Genomic DNA, 23,842 nt, shown 5'->3' with positions numbered 1-23,842 from the left:
GTGTCCGTAAGGCGGGGTTCCACTGCAGATCACGAGCGCGCAATGGATTGCCGATGGACTCCACATTACGGCGATAAAAGTTTGAGCTGCCATCGTCTGCAATTACAAAATTGGGTCAGAGTCGTCTGTGGTCATATGGAAACCAGGCTATAAACATGCAAAGCATCTACTACGGAGAGATGCGATTAAAAGGGCAACTGTCGCGTCAGCATGAGCGTCGAAAGTTTACAATAAACCTTCGACGTCGCTTCAATTTTTGCCTGATTTATTTCTTCCCGCCCCAACTAACTGTCCCTGGGTCTCTGAGGATGGCTTCTGGGAATGAATATGAAATGAAAGCTTTCTTAAAATCCAACAATCCCCCTCCCCTCTAAAGCCCCTCTCTCTCACCGAACATAAGCTGGCCCTCCCGAAACTTAGAAGCAAAATCCTTTCTAGTCATAGGCCCTCGCGAATACAATTTGGAGTCTTCGGACTACGGGCTTATTTTACAATTTAGCTGTAGAAGCAAGATATGTATTTTGGATTCATTCAAAGAGTCTGAAAGAGCAGAGAGTTAGTCTTATATTTTTATCGTTAAAGTGCAGACTTGTGACGTTCATCTATTAAAAGCCTATGACACTTGTTAGGGTTTCAGCCGTAATGTTTAGAGAGTTGTATTATAGCTGAGCAGTATTTTTGTACGCAAGACCCAAGAGGCCAGCCTTTTAAATACAAACTTAAAACGCTTCTGAAACCAGGAGCCATAATCGATTATGGATCCCGCTAAAACTCAATTTTTTTTTGCGATGATAACCCCCGGGCCCGGAGAAAAAATAATCTTACCAAAAATAGGCTCTTGAAGAGACAATTATCAAAATGATGTCTTTGGCTGCAATCTAAATAAGCGATGACTCAGGACACCCAATGTTTAATTCTTAACCAGCATCAAGCATAATGCACAGATTAAATGGTAGCGCTTTGTTTCTCTGTTCAAACTGATTGGTCGGCCATTTTGAAGAAAATTCGGCCTCTGGGTATGGATGAGGGGGAGTTTGCCTGGCTGGCAGATTTTGCCAAACTTTTAAGATTGTGCATCGTCGTTCGTTTCTCCCTGACTACAGCGCTGACTTGTCAGGGTAAGTGAAGTCAAAGCTGGCACTTAATTATCATTACTATAGCATAGAGTTAAAAAGCCCCTAATGTAAACGTTCATTCGGTTCGACTTGCATTCTTTCTTCAACCCCCCCCCCCCGTCCGCCCCATCCCCCCGTCTCGGTGAGGGAGGTAAGATGAAGGCAAGAAGCTAAGAAGATTGCTAGTCCTTCTGAATGTGATGCTGGTCCATCGCAGGATATTGTCGACAACTTTCTCAGTTTGTCGGAATCCCCCTCGGTACCCATTTATACGCCCGCGTGGAGAGATGCATATAGTCTCTTGCCATGAGCATGTTTACATTGACGGACTCTACATAGATTGACGTAACTCAACCTGCTTTTCTGTGATGTTAAACGAGCATCTGAATAGGAAACCCAATGGGTCAGTTATGTAAACGACTTTTAGACACTTTTTCAGAAGATTGTCCTCTAAACTGGGTCTGACGCCAAGACCAATACTTGTTAAGTCGCCGCTCATCTATTCAAAATTTCTCCTCTGACCTGCTGTGTAGCGGTTACAGTGCAGACGTATAGTCCTTACCTCAGCTTTAATTAAACAAGTCTACCTTAGACGTAGTTAATAGAGGGGACTGGTTATGAAGTCCGGCAAACATCAGGGGAGCAAACAAAGATGCCAAGCCGATTTATGTTGGAAGGTCCACGACCGTGCACAATCATTTGCTTTGCGCTCATACACCATTTCCCTCTATTAACTATGCTTAGACCTTGGTACTTTCCATTCAACGAAAAATTCCAGAAATACAGAAATGCGGGCGAATGGAGCTGAAACTTTGGGGAACAAACTTTCGAATAATTTTGGCGTTTCCCGGAAAGTTGTTCTCTTTTTTAATTTCGCCGGAAACTGTGGAGACATTTCGTTAGTCTACAAGAAAAAGCTGTTCCTTTTGTCACTAAAAATTTTCTGATTTTCGAACCGGAATTTGTGATCGTATGGAAAGTGCCTTATAATAATTAACAATTATTCACCGAAGTGGAGGTAAATATCCATCACTTTCACCGACACCGAGGTGAATAATTGTTTTAGTATATACCACACAAGCTGAATAATTAGCGGACCAAAACGTTATTTTATGTGTGTCAAGCGGTCGGAAATTCTAAAATCTCTCGCGCCGGCTGCTTGGTGGTGAATAGTACTTGCTAATCACCTCCGAGTTAACCAATCAGAGCGCGAAAAGCACTATTTACTTGTGTGGTACACACCAATTAATATTGTTTTCAATAATCGAGACATTTCGTTTCTATTTATACACAGTAACATAGAATAGCGTTCGGCTTTGTATTTACAGCATATTTTTCAGAGAAAGCGAAATATAAACTCTTAATATTAAAAAAGGTAAAATATAAAAAGCAATGCCATTCTGTTTAACAAATAGATTCCATGTTGCCGTGCGTCTGTTCAGTAATAGATCACAGATGACGTCAAAATGTGGTAAGAAGCACATTGTCCAGTGCATTTCGTGGACGACCGACAGCCGCTGCACTCTAATGGCTGATAGTATACGAGTAACTCAGCCAATCAGATTGCAGCATTTGCATTAGTATACTAGTAGAATTCTACTAAATGCTGATAGACAATCAGCGTTATCTATTGCTGATTCACGATTGTGATTGGTTCTTTCGTCGACCGGTCTATTCGTCGATAGACCACGATCGTGCGTGTTGCCTTCAAAGGGGAAACCATTCTTAATATTGGCTCAAAAATACCTAAACTAATATTGTAGGGTTTCGACCGCTATTCATTATAATGTCTACTAAAACTATTACACTACTGGTTCTCATCTTTTATAACCAACTCGGCCTCGCCTTTGTTAATTACTCACTCATAGAAAACTCGAGCTAGCTGTCTAATTGTAAATTACTTTCTAAGAACAAAACAGTAAATATCTATTAACCTCCGTAACAGGTGTCTTTCACTAAGAGACACTACAATCTTGGTCAGAGTAAAATAAGAAATAAAACCACCCCCCCCCCTCCCCCCCGCCTCCGAATCAATGATGAACTGGCGCTAAACCAAAAGCGCGCCATTTTTTCCATCATTGAAATGGGGGAAGGGGTGGTCTTAATTTTTCATTTAAATTGTGCAAGATTGTAGGAATACTTTGCACCGCTGACCAGCACGGGCATTAAGCATGTATCACCCTCCCCTCCCTTGTTGCACTCTTGTATCTTCACATTACTGTCATTTTCTCTTGATCTTCGTCATCGTCGTTTTTGTCCGCCAGAAGGGCCGGCAATGCGTGCGAATCACTGCCATCTAGCGTCTCAGCTGTTGGAGTCTTGTTAGTCTCAGGTAAGAGTAAACATAGAACTCCTGCCACGAATGCATCCACCGCCATGATGATGTAAGGCAACTGAGCCATGTAACGACTCTGTGGGAGAAAATCACAAGTCAGTATTTAAGGACTCCGGCATTTTGTGTTTTTGTCTTTTGCGAATACACGCAGAACAAGAATTCTGATTACACTGACACGAGACATTCAATGTGAGTAGTTTATTGAGGATGCATCAGTGAGTCACTCATCTGATGCAGATGTATTCCGTCGTATAAGATAATTTATATCCTCGCAAATTACAACTATTGGTTCTAACAATTGCAGGGTAGAACCTGTGCTACGCCAGAGACGAAATCCTGCAAAAAACACCTTTTAGACTTGGCTAAAGAATATGTGAAAACGTATTCCTCATCTATGGCGGCAGCACGAGTCCGCGAGGAAAGGATACAAATTAATAAGGTAGGACATTTGCAATTATACTTACAAGGTGTTGTAACAAAAGTTAATGAAAAATGTGCACGAACAGGGAGACTAAGCAACCTAGAATGACGTAACTCTCCCGCCAAAAGCCTAACTGGTCCCTAAATTCCCATGACACCTCGCGAACCTCTCCATTGTTCCGTCAGAATAATAATTTCTGACTAATTCGTCCCTAAATCGTCAGAAATCACATTTTTCGCCAAGGGAAATGTCTGTGTACAGCGGAACATTGCTTGTATACTCAAGAGGTTCTAACCTGCAGTGCAGGGCTCGTTTGGCTTAACCGGGCATATCCGAGTCGCTAGAAATATAGGGCATACCTCCCGGGTAGAAATAATTGAATGATTACAATATTTAGAGAGGAAGCCCCATCAGCCTTGAGTGGTTTTCATGCAGGTCCTCTATCCTGGTCGAATTGGAATTTGGAGATGTTGGTTTTTGTGGAGGGAGTAAAACCGGATCGGGAAGAACCCGGAGAAAAACCCTCCGAGTAAGACGAGAACAAAACGGCAAACACAACACTGGGCTGGAATCAAACCCGGGCCGTATTGGCGGGAGGCGAGCGCTCTAATCACTGCACCATCTATGCTCTCCAAGATGAGTATAAAGAGGATGCAGAAACAATTTTCCTTCGTGTTCGGCGCGGCCCGGTCAATATCGCGATTCGTACGACAGGAGCAATGCAAAGATTCGCGCAAAAAAGCAAAAGCCTGGTCACACAGGATAAACAGGCTAAGCTTGTTGTATTACACCTACCAGCCAGATGACAAACGGAGACGTTATGGCGCCAAGTCTTCCTGCAGCAGAAGATGTGCCAAGCCCAACATTTCTGTGAAAAAGGAAATTTAAGTTTCTATGTTCTTAACACCGTTCCATTTAAGCAAAAGTCAAGAGCACCTTTTCCTTGTTTACATAGCCTCATCCAAACACGAGGGGGGGGGGCGGGGGGGGTTGGGAAAATTTGAAACAGTTATGCAAACCCGAGACGCAGCCAAGGGTTTGAATAACTGTCTCGAATTTTCCCAACCCCTGGAGTGTTCAGATGAGGCAATGTAAACACGGGAAAAGTGCTCTATTGCTTTTATATCTTTATTTCGCAAGAATACGCGCGAATCTTAAACGTCACAACCGTGTTAACATATACCCTCATCTAGACACACCTATCGACCAATGAGAGCGCGAGTAGTATCTCAGTTATTTCATGTTTGTCTTTCAAGCATTAAAATTATCAAAAATGTCTTTCTTTTTGACCTTGCATCTTTAACGTGTCATGGTTTCCATTTCTAAATGTCGAAATTTCTCCTTTTAAAATGGCTTCTTATCTAATATAAACATTTCCTATTGTTTGGAATACATATACCAAGACGTCCAGAGGTTCCCGAGACCTTTGCCAGACGGATATGGTCATAAATACTGAGACTTAAAATCAAAAAAGGTCAAGCATTTTTTTTCTCACCGCACAACGGTAGGGAACAACTCGGACGAGAACACAAAGATGGCGTCAAAAGAATTCATGACAGAGAACTTCCCAGCCATTGCAAAGATTATACGTCCTGCTACAAACCCTACAGAAGACAACAACGTAACAAAGAGAAATTCAGTTAATAAATAATTTTAGCAAATAAATTTCAACTGCCATTGTTTACAGTCTTCTTGGAGGTCATGGAAGGGTTCGGGTACGGTAATGTGTAACTTTCTTCAATTCAGAAAGAAACGAATTGCATATCAAGGTAGGTCCTTCTTAGAATGAATGATGTGAACTGCGGAAATACAAATAAAATGAAGATGTGACCAACGCAGTTGTAATCGGTATTTAAACAATTGCAAGTTAAGCCCAAAAAACGATTTTGGGGCTCCAACAAGATTCGAACCTGTGGCCTATATGTAGCTTGGTTGAATTGCGATTACAACTGCGATGGTCACATTGAAGGCTCGTTCTGTTTACCTAAGGACTCCTTACAAATAAAGTCCTGGAAGCTTATCTCCTAAACCTGCGACTGGGGCTTCAATAAATCAATAAAAGACGAGTTAGACGTCTACGAGTTTAGACCAAGTTTTTACAAAGAAGACAACCTGGAGATACGACAAACAACAAAAGATATTGGGCATAAATCATTTCAAGCGCGTCACCTGCGTTATCTCTGTCGTCTGGTATGACTGTTACTAGCAAATTAGCTATAGCTGCCACAACTAAACCAATAACTACTACTTTCTTTCGTCCAAACCTGAGGGGAAAACACAAAATGATATTAGTCAGGTTTATTCACTCGGCATTCTGAAGGTTCTTGAACAAATATTCCCGACAACTGTCGGAAAAACTATTTCTCAGTTTTCCAAAAACACAAAGAAAACGCCTTCTTTTGAGAAACAAAGCTAACCAACAAATAGGCTCCGACGATTTTGTTCTCTACCAATAGGGAGTTTAAGTAACCACGACGACGACGCCGAGGATAACGTCGATTAAAAAGTGAATTTATATTTTACCTACGAATCTCGCTATGTTCTGAAGTCATTTAGTTTGTTTATCACTGTCAAATTAAAGCTATCACGAAACTAAATCTGGTACACAACCTCTCCATAAAAACGTCTTAACTTCTTTAAATAAATTTCCTGTAAGTTGACAGCGGACCAACCTGTTCATGGCGTATATTGCAAAGGCGTTGCCAGGAATTTCGACCAACGAAGTGAGGAAGAAATTAAGATACATGTTGCCACCTAACAGAACAGAACCTAACGATACACCAAAGTACACTTGAGCATTAACAAACCTGTTAGGAAACAAGAAGATAACGCGGAGTTATTCTAAACACGATCATTGCCTGAAATTCTAAATCGTTTTATTCTCAAGTCTATTTCTAAGGCCGCGTCCACACTACGCCGGAGAAATTTGAAAACGGAAGTTTCACTCTGAAAACACATCAAATGTTTTCCGTCCACACTATACGCCGGAGGAATTTGAGAACGCACCAATCACCAGTCATTTTGGATTTGTAGTTAAGGTAAACCCGGGCAGGGAAATCATATTATTATCGTAATGTCTCGTTTTCGAAAAGCTCCGTTTTCAAAATGTTCTCCGTCCACACGAAACCGAAAAGCTGGCATTTTTAAATTCCTCCGGTTTAAAGAGCGTTTTTGAAAAGCTTCCGTCTCCGTTTTCATGAGCTGTAGAAATAAAGCTGCGTTTTCAAATTCCTCCGGTGTAGTATGGATGGGACCTGAATCTTTTATCAAATTTCTCAGATAATCGCGAGGTTTGGTACTTCTCGGTCAACTGTTTCAGTAGACCATCAGCCTTGGGCATTATCTAGTACGTCGGCCAATATAAATTTACTAATTAAGCTACCTCTCACCAAGAAATCCAAGAGATAACAGTTTTCTTTGTCATCGAACGGGATCCAAACAAATCCATAAAACCCGCTTCCCGTTCTGTGACTTTTTGATCTTCCGGTAGACCCAGGCTCTCCTCGGGCATTGTTTTCTTGTTAGTTTTTGCCACTTGCTTCAAAAGTTTCTCCGCCTCTCCGGTTCTTTTGTGCGTCGTCAGCCAGCGAACTGACTCAGGAACAAGTCTGGACAAGAAAAATAAAAGAGCGCAAGGTTTGTTATGAAATGACGAAATATTGCCATCCCGCCTCCTTCACCCTTGGTTGTTAAAAACACCCAGCTAAGTCAAAACCTTTCGGCATTCAAAACACTTTTGAAACATAAATAGAACCATTGTTTAACACCGGGTAAATTGTATGATATTTGAGTTTAAAATGTAAGAAGTCTGCATACGAGCCAAGTGGCCCATCAGGTTGGAGCTTATCCCGGTTTCTGTAGCATGAAGTGACTAGGAGTATCTCTACTCCCATATGGGATGCTAGTCCATCGCAGGGTTTCCCCCAGCATTTAATTCACCGGTACCCATTTATACACCTGGGTGAGGAGAGGCACTGTGGGGTAAAGTGTCTTTCCCAAGAACACGACACGATGTCCCCGGCCAAGGCTCGAACCCGGACCGCTCGATCCGGAGTCGAGCGCACTAATCACGAGGCCACCACGCCTCCCTTGAGTTAAAAAACTAAGCATCAATTGATCAGTTGGCATCTCCATCTTACATCCAAAAGATGAACAGCAAGAGGCCTGGAGCAGAGGTGATCATAGAAAGTTTCCTCCAGTCCCTTATCAGGTAAGCCAACAAAGCTATCATCATCAGAGCCCCGGTCCAAAAGTACCACGTAAAGGTGCCTGCCATGGCGCGGTGCGTGGGACCTACGTACTCAGTGGCCATAATGAAAAGGCACACAATGGCTCCTCCTAGGGACAGAGAGGAATAATTGGGTATTAGTCCCCTGACCGAGCGCATCAAAAGCACTTTTGACTCAAGGGCTAGACTTCAGGCTAGGAAATGGACTCAGGGTAAACAGCTTATTCAACAAAAATGTTGTCAAATGATATAAAAAGTTTAAAAAAAACTGACTGGTAAGTAAGTAAGGCCCGGGTCAAACGTGGAACTACACATGACACGAACTAAACTGAGCGAATTAAGCTCACGAAAACTTCGACGTTTGACTCAAGTGAGTTCATCCCACTGAATTTAGATCGACCAACGCGTCCTATCTCTCTAAAGTAAACAGATAAAACGTGCTTGTCGATCTAAATTCGAATTAAGTTTGACGTTTGACCCAGCGGTTGAGCTTTACCCGTTTGAATCGAATCAAATTGCAATTTAGTTCGTCTCATGTGAAGTTCGACGTTTCACCTGAGCCTAAGTGATACTTACCTAGACCAAAGCCGATGATGAATCTGAGGATGGCATAAAGCCAGTACCACGGGACAAAAGAACTTGCAAAGGCCACCCAGCATACGAGACTGGAAGACAGAAAGAGAATCTTACGACGACCATATTTGTCTGACAAGATTCCAAACACCACATTCCCAACAAACCAGCCGAAGAACATGATAGAGTTAGTCAGAACACCCAGTATAGATTTGCCACAAACCAGACGCCACTGTTGAAACAAAGGCAAAAACAAATAAAATAAATAACGATCTTCGTATAAACAGCTGCTGGAAAGCGGCAGAGGATGGCGCTCAACACATCAGTCGATCAAAATGAAAAACTCAGTGCAACTTCTTGTTGCAATCACAGTGGATCCCCGTTAATGCAGTCACCAACAGGCCACAAAAATCTGGCCGTACTGCATATTAACAGGGTGGCCGTATTAAAGGGGTTCTTTAAATAAGAAAATGACTGACTGAGCTTTTTTTTGGGCCAGAATAAAGTGGTCGTAATAACGAGGTGGCGTATTGACAGGGTTCCTGCAAGGCGGGGTTCCACTGTACCTTGAATACCTTGCTCAAAACATGTTGTACACTATTCCCCTGTACTTATCCCCTTGGTTTTGGAAACAAGACTAGACTGATGATACAAAAATCGATAAATAGAAGATATTACTTCAAGTTAGATCTGGTGTACCTCGGTGACGATGGACGTGTAAGGTTTGGTAAACTCCCATTCACTCTCATTAATGCGGCATCTAAAATTCTTGTTTGGATCATCACCCGTTGGACTGAATTCCTCTACAAAACAACGATAAATCATTGTGTAAGTAGACTTGCTCTTTGCAATTATTGAGCAAACAATGGTGCTAACTGCTGTTGCTTTGGCTAGACTCCAAACCGAGAAGATTCAAACATCGACAAGGTCCTTGTCTTGTGCTCCGCCGAATTTTTCCTGCAGCCTGACAAAATATTAAGGGGGAGGTAGTTCGGGAGGCGGGGAGAGATACATACATATATACTTTATTTATTTCAACACGGTAGAATCTTCAATGAATTATTAAAATAGTATGAAAAAAAGAAGTTCAATTATAAGTACACTGTTTTACAAGATTGCCGTGTGAGAGCCTGACTGACATTTGTTATAAAGTTGGTCAATTTCCCTTTTGAAGCGTCCAAGAGAGTCTGATTTCCGTAAATAAACGGGTAGGCTTTTCCTAAATAGCGCCCCGCTATAGCCAAAGCCACGCTTGCAGTAGTTGTGCGCGGCTTGGGCAAGTCCAGTTTGATCTCAGAGTCTCTAAAATTATACGGTGTACTGCGTATGCTAAATAAGTTTTGCAGGTACGCCGGAGAAAGCCCCCTAATTGTGTTAAACATCAACATCGCCTTACGTTTTTTTCTGCGAATGGAAAGATTGTCCCATTGGAATCTATTTAAGAGGAAACTGGCACTTGTGTCATAACTGGACTTGGTAATGACCCTAGCAGCCCTATTTCGGAGTTGTTGGAGTTTATCGCTCAAGGTAAAGTTGCGTTCACCCCAAGCAGGGCTACAATAGTCAGTGGGATAAAATCAACGCTTGGTAGATTTGGAGAGGGGTACTTTCAGAGATGAATGGTCCGACACGCTTAAGGGAACCTATGGCTGAGGATACCGTTTTGCTCATTTCGTCTATATGCCTTGTGCATGAGAGGTGTTCGTCAATTACCAAGCCAAGTAATTTGGTTTCTTTTACTTTTTCGATCGATTTGCCTTCGATCTCATTATTAATTTGGTCTCAATATTAATTTCTCTTTTCCGTTACATGACCGAATGTCCCCTATACACAGTTGGCTTGCATGATTTATTTTTAATAGGCAGATTTTACAGACTGTTTTGTTGTTGTTGTTGAAACCAGGGTGAAGAAGATATCTATGACAATTAACTTTATCGCCAAAGCATCTTAAGGAGCAAGATGGAATTACCAAACAAATACCGACAAAACCTTTAAAATAGCGAAAGGAAACAGCTGGACACACTTACGAGTGAAGTTACAAACGGAGCTGTTACGGACGCACCTCCAGGGGGGCTCTAAACCGAGGAACGTCATGATCAGGGTCTGAAACGTGACGGGGACCAACATGACACCCACCACACAGACCAGAATCCATTGGAACCGGCCCATGCTGCCAATCTTGGCGAGAAAGCCGTCAACACTCAGAGTCATTGTGTCGATTATAAACTGCAAACGACAAGAAAGAGCGTTAGGGTGGGGAGGGTGAAAAACTAGTTGGCCCACGCGGGACTTTGGCATCTGAGAATTGTGTGGGTGGGGTAGGTGGGAGGAGCGATTACTGTTTTGTCGCGGTATTTGACATGGCAGAAGTTACCTAGTATTTCGCACTACATTTGTATGGCTTTCAAAAAGGCGGGAAAACGTTAAGTAAACGTGCCTCACATTATTCCCACCCATCCCTCCCTGGCTTCCTTCCCCAAATAAAGCCGCCTTTTAGTTACACCTAACTAGACGACCGATGATTGCAAGATTATGAAGACAGCTGTGAAATTAAAGCCTAACAAATATTAAAATTCAGGCTTGAACGGGATTCGAACCCATGACCTTTGCGATAATGGTGCAGTGCTCTGCCAAATGAGCCATCAAGCCAACTGGGAGCTGGTCACGTTGTGAGTTCGTTATATACCCACAGATGGTAAAGATACAAGTGAGTAAATGATATTTTATATCTTTACTTGTAACGACAAGATTATGTCCTAATCTACATGAATTCGTGGAAGGGTAATTAGTAAACGTCGGTTCCCGGATGGGTTCATTAAGTAATGGCCTCCCGTAGCTGGGTGTCAAGGTTAAAGTTGTAAATAAGTCCCTCAGGTGTATTTACTCGAAGCTTTAGGTATAATGGCGAGATACGTGGGTGTCACAATTGATGAACAAGAAGCAAATAAGCGCCGGTTCTACCAACCCTAGTTTGAAATAAACGCCCGGGGCGTTTAGAAGAGAAATAAGGCAACAAAGGTTCAGATATCTGTTTATTGGATTCACCTCACCAAAAGCCTATTCTTTGAAACGATTTTGTTTGTGTGACATAAAAAAATAATCATGTCTACCCTTTTTTAACAACAAACAAGCAAACTCTCCGGCTTTGCTCGACGCTTGAGCTTTCGCAAACAGCTAGAAAGAAGGGTATCCTATCGTGACGCTTGAAATGTCAAACAATTGTGCGCTGCCGGTTTCATAAACACACGCAAATGGAATATGTATTGTTTCCTTGCTAATTAGGATTAGGGCTTCATTGTAGTGAGGTGTTAGGCAAAGAATCAACGAAATCACCAACAATGTTATCTTTTCCATTAAAGCGAAAATCACTCGAAAAAATGCGCGGACCTCAGCTCCTAGAAGCTTAAGAACCACTGCCTTGCCTCCCGTCGACATATATATGTACCAAGGCAGCGTGAGAAAAACTCTGTTTGATGTTCTTACAATGATAAATTATGAGTCGCTCATCGCAATTTGTATTCCAAGATGACAACCTTGTTTACCTTTGTACAGTATTCATTGCTGAATCCACACGCAGTTTTTGCATGAAGACTCTGCGAAGTAATTCAGGTCTTTTCATGATTTGGGGGTTTTCAGCTTCTCCAGACCTCGAAGTTTCCTTCAATGACCTGATATCCCTTCACGCCATATCAGCCATTTGCGTGGTTTGTAGCAGCTTCTCCTTTGTTTTGTAGCACCGTTTACTACCAGATTCTGTGCGCGATCAACAACATCGATGTACATGTTTTATCTCACTATTTGAGCTCCCGATAGGATAATCCACAAGGAATACTTAAGTGAAGCTGTCCTCACTAACACGTACACCATACATCATACGAAAGCATCATAAATGTTTTTGCAAGTATGTTCTGTGAGACTTATTGACCTATCAGTTAACATTCAATTTAGAAAATCGTGCTGAAGAATAAACTCAATCGCCATATTTCAATAATATCTCTTCGAGAAAAGTTTTAAAATGCGATATATTTGGTTGCCATTGGGTTTGTTATTGGTTACACAATTTAGGCACTCACCTAAACCAGGTTACTCTTCAGCGAAAACTGTGGAAATCTAAAAGATCTGAAAATAAACACAGAGCTTCCTTTGTTGATGTACAATTTTATGCAAAACGCTCTACATCATCAACATGTAAATTAATCGCTCTGAGAGGGCATTCTAATGGGACCAACGCTCTAGAGACAAAAGTCTCTGTATTTTTAAAACAATAAAGGGGACACAACAAAATTAACAGAAGCCACAGGTTTTTTACACTGTGGCCATTCAACATGAATCACCTCAAGGCTTAAAAATACACTTTATTGAGTCATATTAAATATTACAATTATTTTAATTAATTCATAAGGATATCTTCTGTTCCGCTGTAAGTTTCCATTCTGTTTGTATCTTTATATTTGTGTGTGTGTGTAAGTGTGTTACCGACCGATAACTGTATAAATAATCTATGTAACTTAATGTCTGCCCATTCTTTTTAGCCCTTATGGTTATTTTGGGCAGGCAGTACTCTATACTAATTTAATGTTTATTGTAATTATTTTATAAATTGTGAGTACAAATAAATGGTTGTTGTTGTTGTTGTTGTTGTAATTTCACTTAAATCCGCGCTGTTTTTCCTGATAACTTTGATAAAAAGCTAAGTATGGGGCCTGAATGCTACGTATTATCGAGTTGCTTGAATGAGGGGTTGATAGTCGCACAGCGAGAACGATATTGAACAAAGCGGAAAGGCAGCGGGGCGGAAACCAGGACAAATATCTTGGTACAGTTTTAAACCGTCCTCTTAAAACAACAACGAAAATGACTAATTCAGAATTTTTTTTTGTCGAAAAGGGAGGCCCCCGACCAGTAGATGATATCAAAAAGCCAACAAATAATTAAAAGGTATGAAACTTTTCCACTTTATATTTATTCGTCGACTTCGCTTTTGTAATCTGCATAATTTCCGCGGGAACATTCTTTATGTGTGTACACAAGGATTTCCGAGGAGCAAAAGTTAGACAAGTTCACGAGGCCGAAGGCCGAATCAACTATCACCTCTTGAAAAACTGACTTCCCTCAGTGCATTCAATAAAAGTGGTATTATATTTAAAGTCTTCTCGGGAAATGAAGTATCCAGTAATTTGTCCATGCTTCCTTCGAAACTTCGTAAAAAGAAAACTTTACCATCTTGAAAAAGACATCCAGCCACTGTGCACTAAGAATTCTACTAGATTGGAAATTCCACAATCTGATTGGCTGAACTATTGTATACTTACAGCCAGTTAGCATCGCCCACAGACCGACAAAGACGTGAACGCACAATTTAATTAATGGCTTGACCATGGCCGTGTGAAGATCTGGTCAAACGTTTGAGTTTTGAACAAAATGATTTTAACTTCGCGTTTTCGTAAAGATTCTAAATGGTATTTTGTATAGACAGGCATGGATATAGAACAGTCAGTAGGTTATTCTCAAGCAATTAGAAGGCTCGCTCCCGGTTCCTATAATAGTGTGCTAGTGGAATTCTACGAATAAAACTAATTGATATTACTCGCCACATGGAAGTGCAAATGGACTCAATCGATCATGATCGTGTTATTTTTTTTCACTTGGCTTCAAGTGTAACATAAAATATGAAAGAATGCGTTGTTTTCCCTGAAACTTCAGAGCTTTTGTAAATGTATAAACAGGCGGTAAGTGAAAGGAAAAACCTTTCATTTTTACCTGTACGTACTTTTCTAGTATTGCGACTTGCAAATCAAGCGCCCTGTTTTATCACGCCCCTTTTGAGGGAGTGATCCTGAACGATCTCATGATGTCAAGATCCACACGTCAGAAATGCAAATAATAAGTCTGGAATAGGTCTATGAGGGGAAGAAGTTCCTGGAACGATAATTGGAGATTTTAAAACATGTGTTACAAGTCTGCATGGTATCAACGCTAATCCCGATAGGGGAGGGGTCTGAGAAAGGGTGCAGGGGGAGGTGACATTGACAGCATCTAAGTGTGTCCAGTCTCCGTCTTGACCAACAGACTAGTGAGTCACTAGCTAGTTTTCAACAGATTACATGAATGTAACAGTTGGTTGTCTGGAAGTTAGCTCTCTTTTGGGTCTGTACATGTCACAACCAGTTGGCAGTGAGTCATAAAAGCTGGAAATATACAAAACCAAAATGGACCCTGTTTATCTGACAGACGCTTGCCAGCATGAATTTGTCTACCAACGAGTTTTAGCACTGGAATTCGCGCTCCTCCTATTTTCTTATCTGTCTAAACCACTCGTTTCGTTAAAACAGTTCGGTCATGAATTAAAATTCTGAAAGCATTTTTAAAGGTGTTCTGAAAATAAAAGAGGAGAGGTACTCATTTCATCTTTCTGGATATATAAATAGATAGTCGAAACATGAACTATGAAAATAAGTTCATATTTGTCTGGTATTTGCAAAAGGCAAGAAGTAAACAATGTTTCCATTAGGCAAGCCTCCCTTCTCTTTGCTTTTCCGGTTTTTGTTTTGCTTTAAACTTAGCTTGGAAAAAGCCCAAAGAATTCGATCAGTTTTTATCAAGGTCACGCCGCTGACGTTCGCGTTGACCTTTCAGTGTAGCTTGTTCATTCTAGAGCTTGGTTCAAACTTTGCGCAGCATCGATCTCAGACTGAACATTTTAAGTCTGTTTCTGGATTCCATGTGACTCAGTCTAACATCACCTTAAACGAATCACAAAACAAATACCCTTCCCCGGTAGAAAGCGAGCAAGCTTTGATGAGGAAAAATAAACCTGATATCTATTGCAAACTGAGATCCATGAACCATTCACTGCGTCCAACAAATTATGCCGAGCTGCTAAATGTCGATTCTTCAAATCGCTCCATAGCGATAAACAATAACGCAATATTCTTTCTTGTCTTATTTTCTGTCATTAACATAGTCATAATTAGCACATTTTACCCACCTTTCTCAGAGCTTTCTTCTAATACAGGCCATATGTATACACATTAGCCTGCAGGGCTCAACTGCTTTCCATGTTTTCGTTGCAGAATGCACAGAGCGATCGTTCCTTACTGCCAAAATGTCAGTCAACAGGTCATCTCTCTTCTGGAATATGTGATGTTATTGTTATGTTATTGTTCAGCTCCCGCCACTTTGACCCCAGTGAGACCGTAAATTTATGAGGGACCCGACCGGCATCTGCTACAAAGTTCCAACTTGAACGCAACCATTAGACTTCTTTAACACAGCTGCAAATAAATTAACCTCGAGGGATTTCCAAAGATCTGAAATTCTTAATAACTTTTTTTCAGTTTTGAAAATTGTTACAGTTGACAATTTCGGGAGTTATTCGTGTTTGCAGCGACTCCTCCCTCATTTCTAGAAATATCCCCCAGGAAATGGATGGTCTATCAAATGCGTGCCTGTGGTCTGCATTTTGCTGATAATGATTAAATCAAAACAACTCTCTGAGGTGAAGTCTGTGTTGTCGCTGAGCCTTTTCAGGGCAAGTGTTTGTAAAGTAGTAACTGCTGCGTTGATTTACTTGGACTGGCAGCTGCAACAGTTTAATTTGTCGTTTCTACTGGTATTTAAGCCAGTCAAATCATACGAACCATGAAGGCGAAACAATGTCAAACGTTTATCTATTTTATGTTTATCATGGTCAATTACATACAAACATTTTTTTAATGAAAAAAAAAATTAGTTTCTCAAGGGATTTAAATCAACTCTTATCGGGAATGGAAGTGGGTGAGTGTATGTCGGGGAGGGGGTGGTTGGATGGGAAGCCCTGTTATAGATCGTGACCCTGGAGATTTCAGAGCAAAGAGGGCAAGTGTGTGTTGATCATGTGTGCTCATCCCCGCCGCCCCCTCGGCAAAAAGGGACCCTTTTGAAAATAGGCCATTTCCGAGTTGCTTTTTGCCTCTGTTTCAAAACGAGTCCTCGCGCTAAACTTTTCTTATGAAAATGAGTTTGACTTGCATGAAAATGAAACACGAAGACGCGCATTTATCCACACCCGCCTCCCCATACATTGTACAAGCAGCAGCGTAGTTGGTTCATCTTTTTCATACATAAATCGAGTGCATATTTGAAAATCCCCCTTCGATTTTTGGGCCACGGAGAAAAATGGCGCCGTTTTTTCCATGTAAGCTCATGTAGGAAGGAGAAACACTTTTTCTTCTTTGTATGAAGTGACAAACTCGCGATTGTACAAAGGAAAGAAACGTGAGAAAACCAACCACAGTCGAACCTCCCGTGAGCGACCACCGAAAATGTCAATCCTGGTCGCTTACGAGAGGATCACATTGGGTCAAAATTTTGCTTCATTGGCATCTGGTAACTGCAGAGAGTTACCGCATGTTTGAAATGTTACACATTCATATGAAAAGTCAATTTTGAGAAAAAAATCCGATACCTCCCATTGAGAAATTTCCGTCTCTTGAACTATTTAGGAATGCGATCATGTCAAACGCCTTATTATCCAATCTCCGCTCTATTATCTGTCAAGTGGTTGCTCACGAACGTTAAAAACAAAAGAAATTTTCAAACTTTTAGCTCTAAAGGAATGGTCGCGGCCACTTACAAAAGGTTCCAAATATAGTGATTTGACTTGGAAACTTTTGGTATTTTGGAAAACTGGTCGCTTAGGAGAGGGGGTCGCAACCGGAGGTTGCACTGTAGACGTTTGTAGTAAGAATATCGACCCAATATTGGGACCTTGTGCAACGCAAAGAACTTGATCTCATCAAAAACAAAACAAAACACGAACATACAAAGAAGAAAATTTATTTGCACACAACGTAAATGTACAAAACGTGGAAACTTACCCAATCGTTTGTACAGCGTCTCTATTTTACAAACCTCATTATGTCCAAATAACTCGAGTATATTTGTTTTACTAGTGGTGGGACTTTCATAAACCATGTTCTAACCGAACTTTCGTTCACCGTTCTTCTCTTCTATGTTAATATTCTACGAAATTAAAGCTACCTCTTCCCGTTTTTAAACACCCTCGAAGTTGTTCTAAATATGACGTAATTAAGTCTCAATTTACTTCCAGCTATGGAACCAGAAGTTGTTGTCGCGTGACAGAGTACGATCGCCCGGATCACGTAAGCCTCTTAAACACACGTCGTTGTGGTTCGTCACGCAATAAGGGAAAATTGCGTGGCGAGGTTAAAACTTCTGAAACCAGAAAACGCACAAGGAAAGCTTATTGCATTTTCTTTTAGGCTGGATATCCCTTTAGTTTTTCTCATTAATAGTACCCCATTGAGGACCCATGTACCTCACCACACCTTCCTTCGTTTGCCTGTCTTACAACGCTTGAGAGAAGCGCTGTGTTGCATCTTTTATAATTACCTCTCCAAACGTTGCTAGACAACCCAACTACAACTGCAAAAGACACATTTGGAGATGGTCCTCACAATCAAAAAGCAAACTCTTTCATAGCTTTTCTTATAAAATCCTGGCGTCATAAACCTTTTTGAAAATTGAATCAAAATGACACACACTCAGGAGAGCGAGACTCAAGGAGAGCGCTCAAAATTCAGGTTACGCCACATTAATCTGTTACAAGATCTGGTTACAGTACACAGTTGTGAAGGAGAATCAAGGAGCACTAAACACTGCAAAGCGATATCCCTTTTAAAATAAAACCTGACTTGTATTCCTATCAAAATGCTGTTTTATTTAGGTGCTTAAAAAAATTATTCCAAATAAAAATTGACTGCACTTAATAACCATTATCTCCTTCCCCCAAATCGTTTACCCTGTTTCAATCTAAGCGACATCCTGTTTTGCTGCACATACCTTCTTAGAGTGTAGATGCTGTATCTTACAAATTTTATTCAATAGAATGTCTGAATCTCTAAATGTCTAAATTTAAAGAGACTGACTCTAACACTCCAAGTTCATATTTTTAATTCAACTAATATAGAGATGACTGCCTTATTATAAACCCCCTCCCCCCACAGTTTTGCTAAGTAATCCTTGTTGATTTATATTAAATATTTAATTTAACTATGCTACCAGTTTCAACACAAACCAGGTGCAATATTACTCAAGTTTTCCTGATCAGATACTCGATAATAACTAATTACTCAATAATTAGAAGTTGTATGACAAAAACTCTTTTACTATCCTCAGTGCCAAACACTAAAAAAGCCCTTAACCTTACAAAGAAAGAGCTTGTAGTGCTGTATTACCTGTCTTGCTTCTAAAATTAATTCCATATTTTACACTGCATACACAGACTGGGCACATAGACACTAATCTATGATATTTATAGATGGGCTTCTACCCTTGTACTGACTTGTTTCTCTACCATTACAAACTCAATTGGTTTGCTTGAAGAACTTCAAGTGAAATAGGCCATTTTCAATATATTAAAATTCTAACTTGTCTCTGAGGCTGGGGAAATAAAGCAAAACAAATCAAGTGAGGTTGAGGAATGAATAATTAATTTCTTTTGTTTTATTCCCCCAAGCCTCGGAGCAATGTTGGAATCTTAATATAGCGAAAATGGACTATTCAACTCCCAAAATTTTAAACTGATGACTATGAGATATGCGTAGAATCTCCAATTGTTTGATATTTGCACTTGAAAATTGGGCAACATCCAATTGAACTCTGCTGTGCTACATTACCATTACAGATTTTTTTTATCTCTAACCCGGAGGACAATAAATCTATCTATCCATCCTGTTTAATCCAGAAGGTGCAATTTTAGACTACTGAGATGATTACATTTTACTAACACCACACACTAAGATCTAATAAAAAATTGAGTTACTAAAATTCAAAAGACTTAAAACTGTTACTATTGTTTGTCTACATCTCAATGTCTAGGGTCACAGCTTTTCTAGTCTTCATACTCTAGACACTCACAGGAAACTGAATAAGATTCCATGGCTGCGAATGTCTGTCTACTCTGCCATTTCAACTGTGTGTACTTCACTTGCTGAACTGTCTGTTACTCACTGCTACAATACCTGCATTTAAAGTACACAATGTTAGTGACTGAAAAACAATAGCAACAGACACAGACACAACAACAACAACAGCAACAACAACAACAACAACAACAACAACAACAGAACTCTCTTTTGCCTTGACACTCCTATTATTGACCCACCGGAGTGTTAATTTGCAATACATAATCAGGACTCAAAAAAAGTGCTGTCCAGTCATCCAGGACAAGTAAATTTTTCTACCGGGCGCAGAACTTTTCATTCTCCCTTACCCAATAGGCAAGGGCCCAGGCAAGTCGTCTGCCAACGACATGAAAATAAAAGGTAAACTAAGACTTGCCCAGGGCAAGCAAAATTTGAGAGCTGCTTGTCCAAAGGGCAAGCTGGAATTCAAGTTATTTTCGAGCCCTGATAATTGAAAGTAAAAATGAGCTGCATATTTGAGACTGTTTCAGGGAAACAAGACTTCACAGTAAAATGTGAAAGAGCAGAAAAGCAACAGTACCAAAAGCAACACAACAGAGCAAACAGAAATGACCCAAATTGTTTAAAAATATCCTGTTACCACAGAAACTGACTTAACATTGATATCTAAAATTCATTTAAATACTTACTGTACCGACAGTTAGCATCCTGGGATAAATCATCCAAATTGTTAGTAAAAACAAATATCATCTTATGATTATGATAAAGAATACTTTAATTGTGAAAAGACCTTCAAGGGGTCATTCTCTGATTTTCAACATTGTATTTTATAATGTTGTGGATCATTCCTTTTCAGAAAGGTTTGGGATAGAAGGTTAGTATATAACTGCATGTTGGGGCAGAAATCAGCCAAATTTATTCTGAGATTCTTCTTATTACAATGTTGTCATAAATAAGGCTGGAAAATCAGAGGGCAGCTTATCAAGTTATTCCTGGTCCCCTGAATCCTAATGTAAACAGTGCTTAGCCCAATGAATGAGGTTAAGTTACTGACATCAACTTTACATTCCATTAATACTACTCTGGCTCATAGCACCAGATTTATTCCATGTCATCTGGATTGGCAATGAACACCTCAATCACTTTACCCTGATATCTATTAACTGAATGTTAATGTCACTTACAACACAACACTGTCTTTTAGAAGCTTTAATTATGTGAATAAAACAAACCATCAGTAGTGTTACTTCTAAAACTACTATTGGTATTCATTCACCATCCATTTAAATGGTTACAAATCCAACTGTATTCTGAAGACTTTGTAAAAGTTATGCCAGATTTACCAGTTCTTTAAAAAAGCTCATGAAAATGAGTTAAAAAATAATAATACTGTTATAAAAGTATATGTGTACATATGAATTTGCAAGTACAAAAATTAGAAACTATAATCACACAAATCACACATATCAGCCTACCTTAGTAGGGCCTATACCCTCTGTTGCTCTTGTCCCCTGCAGAGATATTGCGGCTGTTCAAACGGCTGGTTGGACCATAATTTGAACTCATCTGACTGTAGTTACCGATCTGATAATCACCAGTGCCTTCTCCACCCCCTCCACCTGATGCGCCACCAGCTGCAGCAGCAAACTGACTCCAGTCACCCATAGGTGGGAAGCCTCCAAACCCTCCTGCAAATCCAGGATAGCCACCATAGGGGGCAGCCATTGGATTGCTTAACCCTTCATATGCACCGCCAGAGCTGCCAGTACTACTTGCACCAGGAAGCACTGAAGGGGGATTACGCTCAACAGCAGGAGCACCCTTCATGTCTCCCATTCCGTAACCTGGAAGCTCACTATAACTATCTTTGTCATAGCCACTGGAGTTACTATGGGAAAGACCACGCCCAGAAGGAGGACCTCTGCCATAACCACCACCTCCTGCAGCACCATATCCACTTGCTCCTCCAGAACTACCACTGCTGCTACCTCCACCACTACCTCCTCCACCAAATCCACCAGGGCCAAACCCTCCAAAGCCAAAGAAACCAGGACCAAACCCACCAAAACCCATGCCATTGAACCCAAAACCGGGACCAAAGTTGCCCATTCCTCCTGGGCCAAATCCAGCAAAAGCCGCTGGGTTGAACCCACCTGCCATGAGTGCAGCTGCTGCTGCTGGATTGTTGAAGTTACCACCTCCAAAGCCACCCATACCACCAGCACCAGCCATACCACCCCCTCCAAAACCACTGCTGCCACTGCCACCGCCAAAGTTTCCTGAAAGAATATTGAGTATGCTCTAATTAATTTCCTCTAGCAATTAATTTCTTAAATACTTGTAGGATAACAACAAGTTGGGGTCAGTGGATATTGTTTAGGCCAAAGGACCAGCAACACTGGAGAGACGTCGTTGTTGGAAACTGTGCGCCATGATGACAATGCAAAAACAAATACAAGCGGGTTCATTTTTAGAACCAACTAAGTTGCACTGTACAATGGACCCTTGATTTAACGAAGGGCCAAGGGACTGGCAAAATTTGTTCGCTGTAACAAGATTTTGTTGTAACAAGGTTCTCTTCCATATATTTTATTAGTACTGTAGCGAGGAATATCATTTGTTATACCGAGGACTTCGTTACATAGGGGTTCATTAAATCAAGGTTCCACTGTACAGTTATGTTTATTTCACTGTAATGCAAAATTTCTTACCTGTACTAGCTATATATGTGATGTACTACTTGTGATTGTATGAACACTTTTGCTTGCTTGCCATTATTGCTTATTAGTAATAGCGAATAAAGCAAAATTTTCACCTCTTCCTCCTGAACCTCCAAATCCAGCATTCATTCCACCAAAACTGACATTTGGACCCCAGCCAGGAAAACTTGCTGAAAAAATAATTTAAGGCTGTGCAATCTAAGTTTTCCAAACTGCAGTTTAATTTAGACCAAACAGTTTATTTCAGATGTTTACTGTTCAAGTGTAGGGGGTTAGAAAAATAGTGCGAGGTAATCCACTGAATGAATAATTACACTCCTCAAAAAAAAAAAAGAAGCAAATAGCTTCCTTTCTAGTTCTTCTTCCCCCACCCCCCCCCCCCCCCAAAAAAAATGGAATAAAAGATTAAAGGATGTGGACTTTTTTAACATTTACATTTTTACATGGCAAAGGTTGCCCATTCTGCCATGGAGTGCTGCTGTAGGTGCATGTGATCAAGTTAATATAGTGCAAAGTAATACTGTGCTGTGCATGGTGCTCTTACAAAACAAAAATAATAATAAAGAAATAAAATTGTTAAATGTTAAAATGTGCCCGTAAGGCCTGTCAGAAAGGGGTCTCTGGTCTGAACTGGCGTATGTTGGATGGCAAGCTGTTGTTGTTCTTCTTAAATTTTTGGACTCCTTAGATTTTTCTTAGCTCTCATATTATACTGACTTTGATTGAGATTTCTGTCCCAGTATATGAAGGACTTTGGGCGTAGACAAGTAATTCTTACCTCCAAAATTAGGCGTATTCTCTTCTGAATTCTTAGACCGGCGAGACCCACCAGAGGCGATCATCTCTTGTTCTTCCTTCTTCCTCATTGTGGCTTGAGATTCAGCTTTCTTCACTTCACATTGCTTGAGTTTTATTTGATGAAAGCTGATCGAACATACGCTATCTACCACTTCTTCAGAGTCGAACGTGACAAAGGCAAAACCACGAAGGCGGTTCGGGTTTTCTTTGTCTCTCTTCAGATCCACATCCAGCACCTTACCCTGACCAAATTTCGTGCACAACCCTGTGAAGTATTCTTCCACATCTTCTTCTGTAGCTGTGCTTGCTAGTCCACCAACAAAAATCTTGCGTGTTCTGGACTGAGCTTCTCCTTTGGGAACCGATCGCTTTGGTTCGATTTCCCAGTTATCAATCTCGTGGTGTTTAACTTTTAAGCAATCGTCCACAGCTTTAGCGTTGTCGAATGTCACAAATCCAAAGCCACGCGAGGGGCCGTTTTTTCCCTCGCGCATTATAACACAGTCTACGATATTTCCCCATGATGAAAAATACTCCTTTAAAGTTTCTTCAGTTGTACGACGGTTTAGGCCACCGACGAAGATTTTCCGAAGTTGTTCAGGCTCTGAAGACATGATTTCTTCTGTGGTCTTCTTTAGCACTTCAGCTGCCTCAACATGCTCAATGGCGGACGCGAAACGCTAATTAGTCTTGACCACGTGTTTGAAAAGTAACATTACCTTCT

At 40.7% G+C, this 23,842-nt stretch overlaps 2 protein-coding genes across 4 annotated transcripts; both read right to left on the bottom strand.

Annotated features, from left to right (window-relative positions):
• Window positions 1-1,594: 1,594 nt before the first annotated feature.
• On the bottom strand, window positions 1,595-15,803 carry LOC110054332 (solute carrier family 22 member 15-like). Of its 3 annotated transcripts, XM_089285381.1 has the most exons (12): window positions 15,661-15,803; window positions 12,746-12,791; window positions 10,700-10,898; window positions 9,372-9,475; window positions 8,676-8,904; window positions 8,011-8,209; window positions 7,261-7,479; window positions 6,544-6,678; window positions 6,041-6,135; window positions 5,367-5,475; window positions 4,667-4,739; window positions 1,595-3,526 (listed from the first exon to the last, which is right to left on the bottom strand). In XM_089285381.1, the coding sequence occupies exons 3-12, from the start codon at window positions 10,881-10,883 to the stop codon at window positions 3,326-3,328; spliced, it is 1,548 nt and encodes a 515-aa protein (XP_089141507.1). In that variant the 5' UTR covers window positions 10,884-10,898; window positions 12,746-12,791; window positions 15,661-15,803; the 3' UTR covers window positions 1,595-3,325. The 3 variants fall into 3 exon arrangements, with proteins under 3 accessions (XP_089141507.1, XP_089141508.1, XP_089141506.1); XM_089285382.1 differs by lacking the exon at window positions 12,746-12,791 and having other exon boundaries at window positions 15,661-15,790; XM_089285380.1 differs by lacking the exons at window positions 12,746-12,791; window positions 15,661-15,803 and having other exon boundaries at window positions 10,700-10,985.
• Window positions 15,804-17,473: 1,670 nt separating this feature from the next.
• Window positions 17,474-23,815, bottom strand: LOC110054308 (uncharacterized). The gene is made up of 4 exons (XM_020760691.2): window positions 23,099-23,815; window positions 22,416-22,490; window positions 21,076-21,879; window positions 17,474-19,696 (listed from the first exon to the last, which is right to left on the bottom strand). The coding sequence occupies exons 1-3, from the start codon at window positions 23,730-23,732 to the stop codon at window positions 21,077-21,079; spliced, it is 1,512 nt and encodes a 503-aa protein (XP_020616350.2). The 5' UTR covers window positions 23,733-23,815; the 3' UTR covers window positions 17,474-19,696; window position 21,076.
• Between the last annotated feature and the right edge of the window lie 27 nt (window positions 23,816-23,842).

This window comes from Orbicella faveolata, unplaced genomic scaffold (assembly GCF_042242905.1).
Source record: "Orbicella faveolata isolate gen_17 unplaced genomic scaffold, um_ofav_v1 contig_13, whole genome shotgun sequence".
NCBI lineage: Eukaryota > Metazoa > Cnidaria > Anthozoa > Scleractinia > Merulinidae > Orbicella > Orbicella faveolata.
This window is presented reverse-complemented; position numbering and strand designations above follow the sequence as displayed.

Coding starts and splice junctions, on each gene's coding strand:
- LOC110054332 (XM_089285380.1), bottom strand. CDS start 10,970: ATGCCAAAGTCCCGCGTGGGCCAACTAGTTTTTCACCCTCCCCACCCT. Junction 6,679..7,260: donor GTTATCTCTTGGATTTCTTG/GTGAGAGGTAGC, acceptor GTTTCCTAACAG/GTTTGTTAATGCTCAAGTGT. Junction 3,527..4,666: donor CTCCGTTTGTCATCTGGCTG/GTAGGTGTAATA, acceptor TTTCTCCCACAG/AGTCGTTACATGGCTCAGTT.
- LOC110054308 (XM_020760691.2), bottom strand. CDS start 23,732: ATGTCTTCAGAGCCTGAACAACTTCGGAAAATCTTCGTCGGTGGCCTA. Junction 22,491..23,098: donor GAATACGCCTAATTTTGGAG/GTAAGAATTACT, acceptor TTATTTTTTCAG/CAAGTTTTCCTGGCTGGGGT. Junction 21,880..22,415: donor TGGAGGTTCAGGAGGAAGAG/GTGAAAATTTTG, acceptor ATATTCTTTCAG/GAAACTTTGGCGGTGGCAGT.